Here is a 16120-nt window from a genome sequence, read left to right on the forward strand (position 1 = left end):
TTCAGCACTCTGCTATAGGCTCCAAAACCTGCAATCATGTACTGGTGTATCATTCACATGGTGTCTGCTATGGAGAGTAAATAGGGGTTTAGTTGATAAAATTCAGGGTGGGGAGACCAAAGTCACGGTCATAGACCATTCACAGGGTAGCTGAGCTGAAATTAATGGACCATGTTTGAACCCTCGAGCAGGAAAAAAGTGATTTGTGATTAAGTGAAAGCTAAAACTTAAGAAAGGGTACCAGACTGCTACAGAAATGCACTTGATACTGAAGTAATATCTTCCCCACTAATTCTTGATTATTTACCTGACCTTTCCTTATATATTTGTGTAGGCATAATTCGTGTGTGTTACATGGTTGATAAGTTTGTCTACTATTTACATATAACTAATCTAAATCCAAAGAGAGTAATAGAGGAGCTCTGCAGTTCTCAAATGACATCTAAATCATCTCTTACAATGAATCATCATTTTGGTTTATATCATCAAAATCAAAATTATTTTGATCACTTGACTCCCACAGATGTTAACTGCTCTGAAAAAAACCAAACCACACCCAAATTAAAATCCAGCAGACAGTGTTCTTCCTCTTTGCCACACAAGGCACAGCACATAACCCATGTGTTAATGCAAATTGCGTGCCTATTAAAAATTCCAAAGACCGGGAGAAATGAAGAGATCCGCCCGATCTCACGCACGGTTTATATTTGTACCTGCAGCGTTTTAATCACCTTGCTCCTCTCTGTGTTCCCAAGGTACGAAGTGCAGCTCCAGGCCTGCACGGAGCTGGGCTGTGCCTCCAGTGAGTGGGCACCGGCGCGGACGCTGGAGGCGCCGCCGGCAGCGCAGCCGGCCCCTCTCATTGAGATACAAACAGCCCGCGGCTTCCAGTCCACTGCTTCCATCCTCTGGAGCGGCCCCAAGCAGCCAAACGGGAAGATTTTGTACTATGAACTTTACAGGAGGCGAACAACTCAAGCCCACGTAAATTTAGACCTCTCGCTGGTTTACAATGGTTCTTCAACCTCCTTCAAAGATGACAAGTTGCTGCCTTACACAGAGTACGAATATCAGGTGGGAATTGAAGCTATTTAGCAGCTCTGATTATGATTTCAGTACACTTTGAGAACCTTACTTTACACTTACAATGAACAGACACATCTCAATTCTAATGTTCATAGCACTGTGGAACCCAGATGATTATTGTGAATGTATTTTAAAGACTTGAGAAGCTGAAAATGATTCCATACAAGCAATATATTCATTCAGCATTTGTTTACCTTAGCAGTAGGTGCCTGTGTATCTTATATGTTAAATGCTTGTGTACCCTCCAGAGCCTCTGCAAGTCTCTGTTATGAGAAATTCTAGTTCTTAAAAGGTAGGGTTTTTTCCATTATTTTTTCTTTCTTTTTCCATCTTTCCCAGTCTATTATGAATTAATTTTTAATTTAGATCTTAGATTCATTTTAGATCTTAGAGCAGTTTACATCCAAAGGGACTGTTTTCTCCTTAAATTAGTCATTAGAATGACAAGTACATTTTTTTAATGGTTCAAAAGTGAATTTTCTGCTGATGGTTCGTGTTCTCATTTTGTTTAATATATACCTGAAACAGTGCATTCCAGCTCTTGAGCAAGGTGGAGCAATCTTTCTTTTACAGGTTCATTGGCTTTATAGGATCACAAGGTAATTCAGGTTGGAAGGACTCTCAGGAGGCCATCCAGCCCAACTTTCTGCCCAAAGCAGGGTCAGTAAAGAGGTCAGATGAGGTTTTGCAGGGCTTTATTCAGTTGCATCTTGAAAACCTTTGGGGAGAAGATTGTAACCTTACAGTCTGCTCCACTGCCTGACTGTCCTCATTGCAAAAAAGGTTTTTTGTTATGTTCAGCCAGAACCTTTCTTGCTTGAACTTACACCCATTTTCTTTTGTCCACTCCCAACGTATGCCATAGTGAAGAAGCAGGCTCCACCCCCTCATCAGCCTGCTGGGCAACTGCAGTCAAGTCCTTCCAAAGCCATCTCTATCCCAGGCTGAACAAACCCAAGTCCCACAGCTTCTCTTTACAGGCACTTTTCCAACCCTCTGATTACCTTGGTGGCCTTCCACTGAACTCACTCCAATTTATCAATATCTTTCTGTTATTTGGGGGCCAAAACAAAACAGATACTAAATAAGGGCAGGTAATCACTTCCTTTAATATGTCTGGCTGTGCTCTTGTGAAACAGCTCAGGATGCTGGCCATCTTTGCTGCCAGCTTACTCTGCTGGGTCCTGTTCAGCTTTCTACCTTTAGGTCCTTTGAAGTAGAGGTGCTCCCTAGTTGGTCAGTAATGCTGACCCTGTGATGCTGCAAGATGTTATTCCTCCCAAAAACCAGGACTTTGCAGCTGTCTTCCTGAAATTCCTATTCTCGAGGGCCTCCTGACTGGCAGATCTGTCCTTCAGCATATCAACTGGTCTCTCCAGTTTGGTGTCATCTGCAGGTTTAATGAGAGCACACTGTATAGATCAGGTTCTTTGGTAGCTCTGCTCCACTGCTATTGCTTTCTACTTTTAAGTAGCCAGAAACCATGAAAAATTAAACCTAAAAATTTGCTTTATCACATTAGTCTGTCCAGATGCTGCATGCACATGTGTCATAGACTCATCAAGTCATGCAGTTTGGAAGAGACATCCAGAAGGCATCCAGCCTAACTCCCTGCTTGAGGCAGATCCAGATAGACCAGGCTCTCAGGGCTGTGTCCAGCTGAGTTTTGGATCAAGTTCTCTATCCTTGCAGATGCAAGGATGGAGATTGTACAGCCTGTGTCAGCAGAACTATTGTTAGACCAGATTTCCTTGCTGCTTTAGGCAGGTCTGTGGGGAATGTGAATTCAAGTGCAGATGGGGCTGAGGAGACAGTAAGCATCGGTAGCAGACCCAAACCATACTTGTTAGGAACCTTTCTTAGATGAAGAAAAACTTCCCAAGCTGGATGTTGTAGATATTGGCTATAGGATGTTCTCAGCTGGGCTAACTTCTAATTATCTCAGTCAGAAGCTGGTTTTTTGGGAAGTGGATACCACAGAGACTTTTTTCAGCCAACATTTTTAATGACTTATCAGTGACAGATTAAAAAAAAAGAAACCTCTTAATCAGATTCCTGTGCTTTATTGTGCTGTATTCAAGACTTAGCTTTTTATCTTGGTTCTGCTCCATAACTAGGCTGAGCTTTTGATTGGAACTCTAAATAATTTTTGGTTTTTTTCACCAGTGGCCATTTATTTCACCATGAGAAGTTTTTCAATGCATGCATTTGTCTTCCATTTAAGTCACTTGCAGCAGTCCTCTGGGATGTATTCTGAGCTTCTCCATTGTTGACAATTTATATCTTGCCTGTGAGACAAGTTATTCATAAGTATAGGGCTTGGCTTTTGCTATTATGCTGATGAAACCCAGATTTATATTTCACTTAAACTGGATATTGATTCTCCTGTCTCTGTATTTGAGGCTTGTTTGATGGACATAAAACTTTAAATGCAACTGAATTTCCTCCAGCAGAATGCAGTTAAAATCAAAGTGCTGTGCTGGGACTCTCTCCAGCATTTTTGGAGGTATTGAGATTTAGTTCAATGCTCTAATAGCTTCTTTGGACCTGAAATCAGGACTTTTGAATCTGGGCTTTTGGGGAATTTTTTCATTGGGTTTTGTTGGTTTGTTTTGTTGTTTTTTAATTTGTTTGTTTTCCTGGAAACTTCAGCTGAATATTAGGTTTTATAAAACCAGGTGTAGAAGTTGCACTTCCAGAAATGATGACATGAGTTTAGAAGCTCATGCTGACAGAAGGAACTATGCCCCCAAAAATGCTTAGGTCAGTGTTCTTCAAGGAAGCACATTTATACTTGAAAGGGCCAGTTCTGCGTGAGCATATCAGCACCTGCTGGTTTGCAGTGGGGTTTTAAGTGACATACGGTGCCTATTTCCATACTTCAAAACAGTAAAAACAGTAACATCTTTGAAACTCCCTCTGTTGGTCTAGTTGTACATATAGATACTTGCATCTTCTAGAGCATCTTTTAGGTATTTGTTGGAATTCTGCTTGATATCCCCAACTCTATTAACCATGTACTACTGTGTGATCTCCTGAAAATCCCCCTGATTAAAACAAACATTATCACTCATGAGGCCCAATGAGTTTGCAAGTGCAATCCTTTGTTCCCTGGAATATTTCTGAAACAGGAGTGTGTAGGCCCTCCTTGGGAATCTTTGGAAGTGGTGTGGAGTGTTACCATACAGCAGCCTATAGAGTCAAACCTGTTTTTCTCAGCTAAAGAAAAGCTCTTCTGAGCAGAGACTTGTGGCATTTAATGCAAAGCAGAGCTCTCACAGTGTGGTGTGATTTCCATGCAAATGCAGTATCACTCCTCCACAATTACACTTAATTGTGTTCTTAAAACTGCTTCTTTAGATTAATGGCTTAATGTCTTCCTGGTTTAGGACACATCCTTATTTCTATTTGGCAGGCACAGAACATGTAAAAGACAGAAAATTACAATTGTCCCTCTTCAGAAAGGTTTATGGCTCCCTGCAGAGGTTTATTCTCCAAGAGGACTATTCAATGCACCAAGACAGGGCTGCAGTGCTGGAGGTGTCTGCTTCTGAATACTTTAAGAGGCACAGCATCCCTCCTGTGTGTGGAGAGTCCTTCTCACCCTCCTGTTACTGCAGCCAGCTGAAGGGTCTAGGAAATACCCCAAGACACACCAGGGTAACTGTGTGCTGGGTCCTCTCAAAGAGAAAACAAATGATATTCTGACTTTGGAGGAATAAAGAAAAAAAAAAAAAGGGGTGCAAAGTCATGAAGACTAAGGATCAGCCATGGGATGTAGAATAGGTTGGCCCCATTGGTCACTTTCCAATGCTAGGAAGGACACTTGGTTTAGCAGCCTGTCTGTCACATTGCTGGCTGAGCTCCAGCTTCTGCTGATTAGTTACTGACAAACAGGTCGGTGACATCTGCGGTTTAAAATGAGGTAAAACTGGTTTTCTGGTTGACCAGTGATGGATAGTTACCCATTTGTAATATCTCTCATATCTGACTTCTCTTCATTCTTTAAATTCCCCATTTCTTCCCATCTCTCTGACAGAAAGATGCATGGCAAGGCAGTGACATTAGAAAAAAGTAGTTCTTTCTTCCATTCCCTTCTTGTTATTTTGTTTGTAAGACTGTTTTTTCTTACGAAGTTTCTGCTTCCAATTAGAGAGAATTTCTCATACTACATCTGCATTAGACTACCATGCTTGACCTCAGCTTCTGAAGAGTAAAGCAGACATAACCATGTTGTTTCACTGATGCTGTGATGATACCTACTCTAGATATCCTCTTGCAGAATGAAATACTTCCTTTCCCCTAGTAGAAAAGGGCCATTTGAAACCACGTGATTTCATTCATTAAGCCCCACCTCAGGCAGTGTGTTTCTCTTGTCAACATAATGTTAAATTCAAGTGTGTTGATGCAATAAAACCTGGATTTTTTAAAAATTAAATTAAATATGGACATTAGACTGGATTTGTTGGCATGCAGGTTTACCAGTGAGACTCTTACCGTGCCACTCATGCAGGACCCTTCTCAGTAAATTTTGGTTCTGACATATTCAAAACCATGCCAGGCTATCCTTTAAAAAGACATTAGTGTGAGTACCAGGGGAAAATATACTCCAGGGCTGTAGATATTTCCTTGATATGATTTCCTTGATTGTATCTTTTTATTTATGAGGCATAATTTATGACTGCTGAAAAGCAAACTAAAATGAGTGATGACTAACTGCAGCCAAAGTAATAAATCAGAAGCAAAGAAAGAAGTGGTGATTTTGATCGAATCTATTGAATTAGCTGTTGCCCTTAGCCATTACAGGTATTGGAAAGACCTTTTAATATCTGCTTATCTCTCTCATGGGAACTTGGTAACTATCTCATTATATACCCATAGGAAACAAATTATTTAATTTTCTATCTTTTAGAGTTAAACCTTTTTACATCTCTCATTAATTACTGGCATTATGCTATGTTATATGGAATGAGCTTCCTTTAAAATTTGGTAATTTTGTTTAAATCCCAAAGTTTTTGCCTATTGTCTTTCCCTTTTCCAGAATGGGTTTAGTAGTTCTATTATTAGCATTTGAACAGTGGAGATGAATAACAATGTTAAGAGGGTCTAATTAACACAGTACTAGAAATGTGGATCTGAAATCTATCCCATTATATGTTTATGACCTCCATAAGGAGAGTAACATTGTTGAAGAGGGAAAGTGTGGGGCAATCTGAGAAGGGGCAATCAGGAATCACACATTTGATTACTACCTTCTTGTTCCCCTGCTCATGACTGAATGTGATACTTTCTTTTACCTTGCCTTTGCTCTGTCCACCATAAACTGCACCCACTTTCTGCTTTGCTAATACCTGCCTGATACTGAAGTGCCCAGATGTGAATCCATTATCCTAATGCTGAATGCTAGATTTTGGTAAATAAGCTTTCTGCTCTGAGCTCTGCTGACATCACATAAGTAACTCCAAATTGGCCAGCCAGTACGACAGTCAGTTCACAAAGACTTGTGAAGGATGCTGCAATTGATGGTGAGAGGGAGGTTCTTTGGTTTTCTTTCATTTCAACCAGCCAAGATTGTGATCTCTTCAATTGTCTTGAAGGTTGCTGTTGGAACATAACCAAAAATTGAGGGCTGTGTTTCTGACTTTGCTGATGTCAGATCTTATATGACCCTAAAATATCTTACTATATTGGAAAAGAATTACACTGTGAAAATTCTGCATTTATGTAAAAGTAAAGCTAGAAATTGAACAAATCTAAGTCAAGAAATCGAAAGCAAAGTGCCGGGTCTTTGAGGTCTCCATGAAAGAGCTTTCGAAAGAAAAGAGCAGTACAAACTGCTCTGCTACTATTTGTCTCTCATGGCATGTGCCAAGCAGTGCCAGCATTGAATTCTTTTTGGAAAGACCAGTAGTCACAGGTGTGTCAAGTCTTTGCTTACCATAAGAGCAGAGATCCAAGCTGTACCTGACTCTTACACACAGAAGTAGAGTTACGTGCACGTGTAAAAGGGTTGGCTTGGTCTGACCTTGTGGTTCCCAGAACCTACAGCCCTCTGTAACTCTCTACAGCTTTGAGCAGTGCTCAAAGCCAGGGAGAGGTGGTGACCTACTAATGAGACTTTTTCTAAGGCAAAAGACTGTTTTCTGAGTGTCTGAAGGAACTTGGTGCAAGCTGCTGACTCATTCAGAGCTGAGATCTTGTCCCATCACAGAGACACCTGTGATGGACCATAGACTAAGCGCAGCGCAAAATGGCACAAGGCGCAGTGCCTGTTGGACATGGAGGAAGCCAGAAGCCCTCTGCTGGTTGGTAATCAGCTCTTTGGCTTGCTCTCTTGCAAGCAGGAAGGGTGAGAAGCATCTGGCCTCTGTGCTATGCATGGTATCCCAGCTCTTCCTGGCCTGGGAAGTCAGGAGCAGCTCAGGACTGCTGCCTTCATTGAGACGAGCCGCCCCCAGCACCCTTCTGCCTGCTGAGATCTCTGCAGGAAGGGACAGTTTCACATTCTCCACAGGTTGTTCACTGCCTAAGGGTCCCCTTTGCAGGAGTTGGAGTTCAAAACAAAGTTTCCTTGATACAGATATGGGGTTTCAAGAGTGTTATAGCAGAGGAATCTGTGTAGTTCAGGGATGAAAGTCATCTCATGGGCTTCTTCCACTGTCAGCATCTACAGTAATAACTTCATTATTCTGTATCTATGCCCAAGGTGATTTTGGTGCCCTTGTTTCTGCCCTTATTGCAGAAGCTGTTAGCTCTACTAAGCCTGAACAGGCTCACTGTGGTAAGATGACTCTTCTCAGAACGTCCTGTCCTGCTTCTCATAAGTTTTGTCCCTTCTTGTTACGCCAATGAACCTTGAGGTTGTCCTGTGATCATTTTGAGCAACTGATCGCAGGTTTCTTCCAGGAACAGGGATCTATGAAGGCTTTATTTATGACAAAAACCCCCAAGCTTAGTTACCTGTAACTGGAATTCTTCAGTTCTCTGAATATATGCTCTCTAGAGAGTTTTCTCCCCTCTCTTCTCTCTCTGGCTCAGCTTCAAAGTGCAGTCTGAGACAGGGGCCAGCAGATTGATAAAACATTAATTAGTAACCCTTGGTAGCTGATTTCAGAGCCATCTCCTGGTTTTTAGGGACAGTGCAGCCTTTAACAGCAACACATGCTTTGGCAGGGTGCTCAGCCATGCCCCATGATGTCAGACTTAATGCTTTTTGAGACAGAATATTCAGAAAGTCAAGATATAAGAAACCTGGCTTTCTGCTCTTTGTGTTTTGCCATTTAATACATCCCTAAGGTGTGATTGCTTCTTGTTTGCTCCATGTTCCCATGTGGTCTTTCATAATTGTGAGAAAGTAATACTGCTCCCTGTTAGGCTCTTTATATTTCTGTATGAATGTGGTTAAATATTTGTGATGCTGATTATACCACAATTTATAAAGATTATTTGTGGCCCCAAAAAGCTTTTTACAAAAACTTAAATATGAAATTTCAGTTTAACCAGGCTAGCCAGGCAACAGCTTCCATCCATGACTGTTTAGTGGTGACTTCTTGAGAAGCCATGACCTCTGATTTTAAAGACACTGCTCATTGTGGTTTCTGTTGCCATGCTGCCCCATTTTATCCTGCAAAGTGGATAAACACCAGCATTTCCATCTGCAGTCAGTTCTGTGGATTTACTGCCCCAGGTTTCCAAACACCAGGATTTACTTGGACAGTGATTCTCACAGGGAAGTATTTTTATAACCATCCATCCTTTTACAGATGGTTGAGCAGAAGCAAAGAGAGTTAAGGGACTCGAGCTTAGGTCAGTTTAAATCTGGAATTCAGATCCTCAGAAGTCCTGTTTAGCTGTCACAGCTGTCTCAGAAGCTGGCATTACAGACTCACAGACACCAAGGGGGTTTCTGCTGGACACATGTCTTGGCAGGGCTGAGTAGCTGGTGTCTGTCTAGAAGGCATGCTCAGACCATGTCTGTCTGTCAGGCCCACACAAACATGGTCATGACCTTGGCCTTTTTTTCCAGAGAAACAAGAAAAGCATCCCAAGAACAGAGGGGTCATCCACCTGAGCATTCCCACTCCAGAGGGGCAGCAGGCCCGACTGCCTCTGGTGGAGCATGTGATTGAACCTCAGTTACCTGACTCTGGAAGGAGTCCTTTAACCACTTAGCTGTAGTGTGGAAGGGGATGAGCACAGAGTCACAGAATCTCCTCAGTTGGAAGGGTCCCACAAGGATCACTGAGTCCAACTCCTGGCCCTGCACAGGTCACCCCAAGGGTCACACCATGTGCCTGAGAGCATTGTCCAAAGGCTGCCTGAACTCTGTCTGGCTTGGTGTTGTGACCATTTTCCTGGAGAGCCTGTTCCAGTGCCCAGCCACCCTCTGGGTGAAGAACCTTTTCCTGATATCCAACCTAAAGCTCCCCTGACACCACTTTGTTCCCTTGGGTCACGTCACTGGTCACCAGAAAGCAGAGATTGCTGCCTGCCCTTTTGCTGCCCCTCACAAGGGAGCTGCAGGCCACAGTTAGGTGTCCCCTCAGTCTCTTCCAGGCTGCAGTGGATTGGGATTGTTCTTACAAGATTATTATTAAAACCCCAGGCCATACTAATGACCCCAGACCTGGCAATGGGGTGACAATAAACTGCTGTGTGTGAGGACAGCACCATCAGCTCTGGAAGGGTGCTTGGAAGGGTGTTGAAGTACAAGAGGCATTGTCACATTGTTCTCAGCAAAAAAAAAGAGATGAAAATGCATCAGGAGCCAGGTAAGGAGTATCTGCATGTCACTGTCACCCCCCCTGCTCACACAAGCAGGACATTCCTTCCTCAGCTGAGCTCCCAACCCATAACTTGGTGTCTGATACAGGGCACTGCAGCGGTGAGGAGGGAAGGCAGCAGTGCTTTTCCAACAACACTGCTGTTGCTTTTCTGGTTTCAGCCCATTCCCAGGCTCAAAGACCAGAGCCAGAGACTCATATGCACATCATGTTCCCATTATTCTGTGCACAGTTTTCAGGGCAGGATGTGTCTTTGTCTCTATTTAAGCAATTCAAAGTCGCTGGCATCCAGTAATGAATGCAGCTGTGGAAGCAGAAGTCAGCACTGGGACAAGAGATGGCCTCCCCACTGTCATTATCCTACTTTTCTCTCTTTCCCAGGGGTGACTGCTCTGACAGTAGAAACATTCATGAATTCCAAGCCTTCTGTTTTGCTCTTTTACTTCCTCTGAAATGCACATCAGTCCTACACAAAATATAAGACCAAACAAGATAATGGGGAACACTGTCCCAGGGTCAGAGGGATTCATCTCTGCTATAAATCTCCTAGTTCTGTGGCACAAGAGGACCACACAGTGCTTGGGATGAGGAAGAAATCCTCACTCTGTTCTGTGACAATGGCCTTTTCTGGCTCCTGGCCCATTCCTAGTAACAGGAAGAGGCTCCTTGGGGAAGTGCTCACAGCACCAAGGCTGAAAGAGTTCAAGAAGCATTTGACCAACACTCTTGGGTACATGGTATGACTCTTGGGAATGGTCCTGGGCAGGGCCAGGAGTTAGACTCGATGACTCTTGTGGATGCCTTCCAGCTCAGCTTATTCTGTGATCCTGTGAATTAAGGCTTCTTTCTGAAAGACGAGGTGTGGCACCTACAGTAGGTGAGGGATTGATGAAGGGAGGAGTCTCCATCCAACTCCCGGTGAAGCGTTTGCTTCCCCAAATGAGTTGCATCCCTCTCTCCTCCAAAATTCCTTGGCAATTCCCTTCTGAAGCTGAATTCCTGTGCTACACAGGAAGGCTCTGTTCCTAGCTCATCACCTTCACTTTAGCTGTGGCAGCTTGCTCAGCAGGTCAGGCCCGGCGCTGTTACGCTCTGTGCTCATTGAGGCCACAGCCTGGATGTAACTGGAGCATTTGAGCCCAGGTAAGCACTGAGCCAGTGCCAGTGCCACACTCAGAGCTGCTCTTTCCATGTGTGTTTTATTCTTTCCACAAAGAAATATGACCCTTGAAATGAATGACTGTGGGTAAATCTTTGTAGCAGCTGGAACTGAACTGAGATACAGGATTTGACCTACTGCAGTAAAGTGAACAGTTTGACTTTATGAATAGTTCACAACAGAGATGTATTACTGATTCCACTGAAATGAAAGTGCTTTGGCTGATCTTTATATTGCAGGGCATCATCTGTACTTAGGATGGTTCTGTACATTACTGATGGAATCAGGGAGGATCTTTGGGTTTGTAATTGGCAGAACCTCAACCTTCAAAGCCACTTTAGTTGTTTTTATCTCTTTTCCTTCCCCAGGCTTCTTGTAAAACATCCTGTGTTCTTGGAAATTATTATCACAAGCTGGACGGATTCAGGGTCAATTTTGAACATCTCTTATTTCTAAACCTCCTGTTTTTTTTCAAGACATAGTCCCACCATTCCCTTCCCCAGGACCAGTGCCCCAAGTAGATCACATAAGAGTGTGTTTTACTGCAGTTAGAACTGCTCGACATGAAAGCTTACTAAGGAATACTTACACTAAAAATCGCTCAGACAGTCCTCTTGTATTGCCATTTAGATCTATCATTCTGATTGATCACTATGTGGTTGGCTAATATTGAGTCTAATTTAACCCTATATGCTCATGCATCCATCTATTCTGTCTATTGTTCCTGACATCCTACAAATTACTTACTCATGCAAATGATGACCTAAGGCAACCTTTTATGATATTCGTGTTTAATTATACAAATGCTTCTTGATAAATAAGATTATACATCCTTCCATATGTTTATTCAGTCCTTGATGAAAGCAAAATTTAATTTTCATGCAGATTTGTTGGAGAGTGTGTTTAATAAGTGCTGAGTTTTATGTAGTCTGCAGATCACTCTGGTTTTGGGTAGCTGACAAAATCAGTAGGCTTAGTTCATAGAGACATGTGGGTTTTAATCAGGCCTAATTCAAGCTGCTAATTTTTGAAATTTTGGAACTGAAGTCATTGCCTTTGCGGTCACGCAATAAAGCAAATGTTGTTGTGAAAATAAATGAGAGATGCCGAATTAACTACACACTTCAGTGGGCTTTATTTATATTACAAGTTACTGAAAATATTGCCAAATAACTGATACTTTAATATTTTTAGGAGAGGGATGTTCCTGTAAAGCTCACTGGTTCAAAAGAGTAACTTGAGTTTGGCTTGTGTGATTCAGTCAAGGTGAATGCAACTTTTAAGTGTCACCCAAGGCCAGGCTGAATTCATTGGGGCTACCTGCATACATGAAGAAGATGTGCAGAAGGGAGAAATTGTCAGGACCAGATATGAGTATCTTTGTTCAAATGTCTTTGAAAACACTGATCTTGTTGATTGCAGCTCCTCCAGGAGTCCTCTTGGCATATTGTGACACAAACGGTGGTAGGAATTCAGAGTGTGGAGATCTGGTATGAAGAAGACACGGGAGCACACACTGCCTGAGACATGACTTTTGCTTCTTTCCCTAAGTGTGGCAGTGGGAAATATTCCACCCTTCTGTTAAAAAATTACTGGGTCAACACAGGTGCTGACTGGCCATCAAGGGACATTTTCCAGGAGTGCCATTGCGCCGTGTTTCACCCAGTGTCAGTGGAGATGCGGTAGCCCCTCTGGCTAGCAGCAGGTGTTTTGTAGGCCTGAGTTCTTTGCTGACAGTTTCTTTGTTCTGTGTGGAAGGTGTGGTCAGTGAACTCGGTGGGCCGGACACCCAGCAGCTGGTCCCGCTGCCAGACAGGCCCTGCCCCTCCCGAGGGCCTGGGAGCTCCCCTCCTCAGCACCGTGGCGTCCACTGTGGCTGTGGTGAGCATCAGCCCCCCTCTTAAGCCTAACGGGGTCGTCAGTATCTACAGGCTGTTTTCTAATGGTACCAGTGGGACTGATGTGGTGGTGAGTATTGTCAGCGCTTTTTCTGTACTTCCACTTGTATTTTCTAGCTTTAACAATTTTGTTATTACAAGCTGCTGCTGTTGGTCACAGACTGCCTTCCTCTCCTGGCCTCCCATGGTTAGCTGCTCTGCAATGCACTGTCCTGTCCGTGAGCTTAAGCTGTCTACTGATTTCACATTACCCATTTATTCCTTCCAGTGCACTTGGCTGTGGCTGTGTCTGATTTGGCCAGCTCATCCCATTGGTGCCTGCCTGGCCTTCCTTTTCCATTCCCTCACACCTGCCATGCTGCTGGCTTGGCTCTGCCTCTGCCTCTGCCTCTGGCATCAAGAAGTACCAAGTGCTTCCCTTTGCTTGCTTGACTCTCTTCTTCTTATTTTTTGCTGAACTCTGCTGAATCACATGCTGCCAAATGAGAGCAGATGTTGCCCCTTGTTGGTGTTTTCTACATATTTTTATTTCTTTGGCTTCAAAAAAGCTATACCAACAAATGACTACAGCAGAAAGGTGAAATGGCAGTTCCTGTGAGCAGTTTCAGAGCAGGGCACTGATTCCTTTGCCAGAACTGCCAGGTCTCCCTTGCTGAGCTTAGGAAAGTTTCCTAACAGGCTCACCCAGCACAACGTCTGTTTGAATGCAGAACAGCATTATGTTGGCTCTTGACTCAGATGCTCCTACCAGAGAGCACATTCTCCTGTCTGGGAGTCACCTGACCCACCAGACACACAGGTGTCATGCTACCCAGCACTGTTTCTTGCATCCACATTGAGGAAACTTATGAGATATGCATGATTATTTGCTAGCACATGGAACTATTATCATGGAACTATTTTCCACAATAATTTATTTTCTGCTTCAGTACCACTTATCCCAGAGTCTTCCTTTAATGGCTTTCAGCTTCTCTGTTGCTGAGAATGACATTTGCAGTTGACATACAGTGGTCACAGCTCAACTAAAGAAATCCACTGATGGCATGGTCTTTTCCTTTGAAGAGTGTCCTTTAACTTCATAATGGGAGAAAAACACAAAGTTCCCATTATACAACAGCTGCATTAGTGTCAGACTTAAAGAACATGCAGAATCTTCTGCCCGTCTTCTTCTGGGGTTAATTCACCTCCATAACTCTTATTTAGTACTTGTGGTGCTTGAAGCTGTGACAAGTTCCCTCTTCATTTTCACAGCTGTCAGAAGGGACTGCCACCCAGCAGACAATACATGGGCTAAAACCTTTCACCACGTACTCCATTGGCGTGGAGGCCTGCACCTGTTTCAATTGCTGCAGCAAAGGACCCATGGCTGAGTTCACCACGCAGCCGGCTCCGCCCTCGGAGCAGCCTCCCCCGCAGATCCGCACCGTGACCTCCAGGAATGCCTCTTTCCAGTGGAGTGCCCCTCAGTCACCCAACGGCATTGTCACCAGGTAGGAGCTGCCACCCAGCTGAACCTGCACCCTATCTCGGCTGGAGCGAGTGCCAGAACAATGTGACCTGGAATTCCATGGCTGAGGGCACTGAACAGTTGTGGCAGTCACACTCCTTCCTTGTCATAGTGGTGGTGACATTCCCTGTAGCCTGAACACTTTCTGGGAAGTTTTTACACACAGTGATTGCTTTTCTCCTGAGCAGGGTACTGAGGAGGGTAAAGGTGTAAAGGATGAGCTGTTGTGAGTGGAGGTGATTGTCTGACAGCTGTGGTTATGTAATGAAATAGTTGTGAGTTCAACTGGCAGTGATGAGAGAGCTGCAGTCTGGAGTTACCTAGCCAAAAATCCTGACTTGCAGAAGAGGGCAGCAGGGTAACAGGCATCAACAGTGAGTGTGACTTAACACCCCAATTGCCCAGTTATCTGACAGTTAGGACCAAAATCTCCAAGAGAAAAACTGGGATCAGGTCTATTTTCTTCTCCAGTAGCCAGACAGCAGTTTGGACAAAATGTGGGATTGGCTTTTATGTTATTTAGAGCCCCTCATTCATCAAATCTCAACTTTGTTCTCAGCTACGAGCTCCACGTGTACATGGCGTGTCCTCTGAACCTACAGCCCGCAGTGAAGGCTTGCAGTCCTGGCCCAACTGAGGTGAAGTACACAGGGAAAGGACAGAGTGCCAACGTGTCCAACCTGGAGCCGTACACAACCTACAACCTGCGAGTTGTGTCCTACAACTCTGTTGGCAGTAGCGCCTCCGAGTGGATCGGATTCACTACAGAAAAGGAGCGTGAGTATGAGAAATGGTTCACTGACCAGTCATGCCTGTCTCTGAGAGCCAAATTACTTCCTCACCTCTGGGAGAGAGGACACCCCCAGAAACCTCTTCTTCCCTGTCCCTGGTCCCTCTGCTGAAGAGTCATCGAAATTCTGCTCTGGGGCTTAACTGCTCATTCCTTCAAAAATATTTCTTTGCTCATCATCTGATGTCACATCCTCTATCATGGGAGCCTGGAAACCTTTTATTTTACTGAAAATGGGCAGCAAAACTGCAGAACATAAAATGTTCTAAGTATTACCAGAATGACTGTATGCTTGTGAACACTGAAGTAAGAATTTGTTGCTGTCCAACCACTGCAGGCAGTGCTTTAAGGCCATGTGGTGGTATGCATGGAAATTAAACATGCAGGACCTGTGCCTACAAGCAGAATAGATTTTGCCATCAAAACTGAATTTGTAGTAGTCTAACATCAGCTTTTATTAAAAAGATCTATAGTGCTGTAGCCAGAGTCATTCCATAACAGATGAGATGGGCATTTCATCTCAGTCTGTCAGGTCAGGGCAAAGACAATGTTCACTTTTTATCTCATGTCAGGATTTCAGAATCACCTTTCTAAAAATCCTTTTTGCATCATTTGATAGTTCTGCCAAGTAATTACTCAAAATCTGTAATCTGATACATCCTTAGCTGAAAATTTCAGATAGAACAGGCCCAGATTTTTTTAATGTTACCACTGAGAAAAAAAACCCACACCAGAAACCAAGGAAGAAAAAAAACCACAAAAAGACAACCAACCAACCAAAAAACAAACAAACAAAAGAAAGATCCCTTATGTCCCAAGCGGTATTTTATTAAATTGTAAGTTAAAAGGCTGGAAAATGATTATGAACTTTTAAATGGAGAAAATTCATAAGGAACT

At 43.5% G+C, this 16120-nt stretch overlaps 1 protein-coding gene across 1 annotated transcript in view; it reads left to right on the forward strand.

Moving 5' to 3' along the window:
- The window catches only part of USH2A (usherin), a 373050-nt gene that overhangs the window by 343909 nt on the left and 13021 nt on the right, over positions 1 to 16120 (forward strand). The window contains exons 64-67 of the mRNA XM_030944868.1: positions 756 to 1074; positions 12787 to 12996; positions 14178 to 14416; positions 14993 to 15210. Coding sequence (XP_030800728.1) covers positions 756 to 1074; positions 12787 to 12996; positions 14178 to 14416; positions 14993 to 15210 — 986 coding nt within the window. The remainder of the gene's footprint in view (positions 1 to 755; positions 1075 to 12786; positions 12997 to 14177; positions 14417 to 14992; positions 15211 to 16120) is intronic.

Source organism: Camarhynchus parvulus, chromosome 3 (genome assembly GCF_901933205.1).
Source record: "Camarhynchus parvulus chromosome 3, STF_HiC, whole genome shotgun sequence".
In the NCBI taxonomy this organism is placed as follows: Eukaryota; Metazoa; Chordata; class Aves; order Passeriformes; family Thraupidae; genus Camarhynchus; species Camarhynchus parvulus.